Source organism: Pteropus alecto, unplaced genomic scaffold (assembly GCF_000325575.1).
Source record: "Pteropus alecto unplaced genomic scaffold, ASM32557v1 scaffold48, whole genome shotgun sequence".
NCBI lineage: Eukaryota > Metazoa > Chordata > Mammalia > Chiroptera > Pteropodidae > Pteropus > Pteropus alecto.
In genome coordinates, this window is record NW_006442110.1 from 5,473,568 (window position 1) to 5,477,139 (window position 3,572).

Genomic DNA, 3,572 nt, shown 5'->3' on the forward strand with positions numbered 1-3,572 from the left:
ATATTATTTTCTCTATCCTAATCTCTTTCTTTCTCTGGTCCCCTTTATGATATTATCTCTCAATTTCGAATTTTCTTTATTACTCTTCTACAATTCCACTTTCTCACAATCTCTCTTTCTTACCTTGCCAATATGTATCTCACATTTCTACAGACTTGTCGACAGTTCCAATATTTGAATGATTTCTATGAGGATTTTGATTACATAGAAGTCTAAATTCAGGTTAACTATTGTATAAATAATCTTGGAAAATACTATCTAATAATTCATAATGGCAATACTGCTGCTAACCCACTTCTCTTGGACATTAAAATATTCTCTCTTGATTCTATAATAGCCAATAATTACTATCTCGTTGTAGTTCAGAATTAATTTAATAAAAACTTATTTTTAAAAATACCCTTAGATTGGAAAAATATTTTTGATCTAGTCAGTCACACAGAGGTGATATATTTGACCATGAATTGTGCCTGGAACATGGTAGGTGTTCAGTAAATATCTGTTGACTAATTAGATATGAATTGGATTAAATCTGAGAAAAATAAACATTAACGAGCTGCACATATTTTTCCTTGCGACAAATACTTAGGAAGGAAGGAAGGAAGGAAGGAAGGAAGAAAGGAAGGAAGGAAGGAAGGAAGGAAGGAAGGAAGGAAGGGGAAGGAAGGAAAGAAAAGAAAGAAAATTTAAAGTCACTGTAAAGTAGAAATTAAAGAGCATGGGACAGGAGGCAGACACGCATTTACTACATGTATGACTGAGTATATTGCCTAATTCCTCAAAGCCCCAATTTCCTACTTGTTAAAAGAAGAAAAGTGATAGTATCTATTTCATGAAATTGTTGTGAAAATTATTTGAGATAATACAGGTTACACATTGGGCATATTCCTACAACACAGAGAAAACTCAATAACTGGGATCAATTATTGTCAATATTTAACAGCTTCTTGGATAGCCTAGGACTGTATGGGTCGGACAGGCATGGCCTCTTCGTGCTTCATGATAATCATGGAAATCATTCCCCTTAATGGCCACAGGATTCACCATCTAGGATGACCAGCCTCCCATAAATGATCTCGGATCTTTCAGGCCCTATGAAGAATAGATCGGGAGGCTGGAGGGGACCCTCCTTCACTTTGCATGTCCTTCTTTCAGGTAAGTTAGCCTCGTGCTTTATGCCATAACACTGATGTTGATATACTACACTGTTGTGGGAAGTGCAGAGGGCTCAGCAGCCAGGCTGCAGACATTTGCTACTTCCTGGTGCATGTATCAGGTAGAGTGAGGACAGGACCTTCTTCATGGAATTTATGGTGACTGAGACGATCCATGCAAATTGCTGTCAATACGCAGCACATAGCACTGGGCACGTCAGTGATCAAGATGTTAGCTATTAGTATAAATGCTCATTTTAATTTTATATTCAATAAGCTCTGTTCCCCACTCACAATTATTTAGAGTTGGGCTGAGTAATTAATTATTCATCCCCAAATGAAGAGCACACACCTATTCTTCTCCACAAGGCCCCTGTTTACTCTTACTGTGAAATCGAGACAGGTTCTGCCAGCAAGTGGCCAACCTAACCTCAGGGTAGGTTAGAGAGTGCAGTTTGTAGGCAACACCCTGACAAGCCACCTAAAAGGTGTGGGTGCGCCCCAGACCACTGCATTTCCAAAGTGGAGTGAATCACTAAATCTCAATATGCCTCCAAGGCAGAAGAGCCAGCAGCACTGTACTAGCCACTTAGAGTACCTGGTGAAATGTCCTATTTCAGGACAAGACATTCTAATGAGGGGAACAGTACACGTCTGGATAACCAGGAGAGCCTGCTGGGGAAAGACCCTGGAGAACCACGTGTGCAGACTGTGCGCACGTCTGCGTGATCAGAGCTCCGCGCTCCAAATTTTCTGGAGAATCCATAAATGACGCAAGCTGTGTCATTGGTACCCATTCTTGGCCTCCTCGAGGAAGGACCGCCCTGCTTTGCCTGTTTCCTAGCTACTAGCTGAGCGGTTTACACCGGCAGTTGCAAATGTGCACCGCTCCCATGACAGCGCAGGCTTTTGCCTTCTCCCCTCTCTCCTGTCCTACACAGCTGCCTTAACTTTGTTTCTTAATGCAGCTCGCTCGTTACCTTCCCAATATGAGTCAATAACCTTCATGGAGAATTTCTCTACATCCTGCAACACAATTAACTAAAGATCCCTTAGTTATTCTCTAACATGAAAATTAAATTTTTGGAGAATAGATAAGCGTGCCTTCAACTTTGTGAGTTCACTTCCTTTCACACCATCATTTTTTTTATTTACACTCTGCCAAATCTTATGACACATGGAGGCACATAGTTAGATTTCTTTCTGTCACCACGTATTTGACCCCCATTACTCCTTCGACCTCCTCTACCCCGCACCCTCTGGTAACCACTAGTTTATTGTCCATGTCCATGAGTCTCTGTTTGTCCTGTTCCTTTGTTGCTTTTAGGTTTATATCCCACATATAAGTGATATCCTGTAGTTCTCAACATTTTCTGTCTGGCTTTTCTCACTTAGCAGGATTATCTCACGCAAGACAAATAATTAAAGATCCCTGAGTTATTCTTTAACAAAAAAGTTGAATTTTTGGAGAGATCATTTCCTTTCCTTGCGGATTTTTAAAAACTTAAACCCTTCGAAATATTATCACATATGTTTTTGCCAGTTTATATATGTAGGTTGATGAGGTAGATCAACTATAATCAACTGTTGGTACTTACTTATGAATTAAAATAAATTTAATACCACAGACATTCAAAATTCAATGAGCAATAAAATAATAATATCTGATAAAATTGTATCTGAAATAAAATGAATATATGAAAGCTATCTAAAACTTTCCTACAGAGGAAGAGGGAAGTCCTGCTGTTGTGTCATTAGGCACACGTAAGAAGAGAGTAGTGAACTTTCTGGATTTAGACAGTAATTATTTACTTAGGCAACTTAAACCTCTTCCAATCAGGAATGACTTTCCTTGCACAGTGCTCTTCTCAGGGCACCCTTGACCTCTGCGTTCCTCAGGCTATAGATCAACGGGTTCAGCATAGAGTTGAAAAAAATGTAAAACAGGAAAAGGATCTTCTGCTGCTCTTCAGGATGGCGGGACTTGGGGGACATGTACCTTGTGTCAGCACAGGCCAGCTTGAGGACAGATACGAGTTCACAGAAGAAGTGGTTGATTTCATGAGGCCCACAGAAGGGAAGGGCAGCCACAAGAACCATTTGAACAAGAGCCAGGAGGGAGCCACATGCCCATGATATCACCACCAGGGAGATGCAGACACTCCAGCTCATGATGACATGACAGAATAGGGGGTGGCAGATGGCCACATACCGATCATAGGACATCATTAGCAGGAGAAGACATTCTGTTAGAGCAAAAGTCAAAAAGAGAAAGGTCTGTGTCATGCATCCAGCAAAGGAGATGGGCTTGGCCGGATTCAGGAGGTTTACCAGCATCTGCGGCACCGTGTTGCAGGCGTAGGCTATGTCGACGGTGGCCAGGTGCGAGAGGAAGAAGTACATGGGGGAGTGCAGTCT

The 3,572-nt window shown here is 41.2% G+C and overlaps 1 protein-coding gene across 1 annotated transcript in view; it reads right to left on the minus strand.

The window, feature by feature from the left end:
* Positions 1–2,990: 2,990 nt before the first annotated feature.
* LOC112469033 (olfactory receptor 2A1/2A42-like) overlaps positions 2,991–3,572 on the minus strand; it is a 9,264-nt gene continuing 8,682 nt past the window's right edge. The window contains exon 2 of the mRNA XM_025039006.1: positions 2,991–3,570. Within this exon, the coding sequence (XP_024894774.1) occupies positions 2,991–3,570 (580 nt within the window). The remainder of the gene's footprint in view (positions 3,571–3,572) is intronic.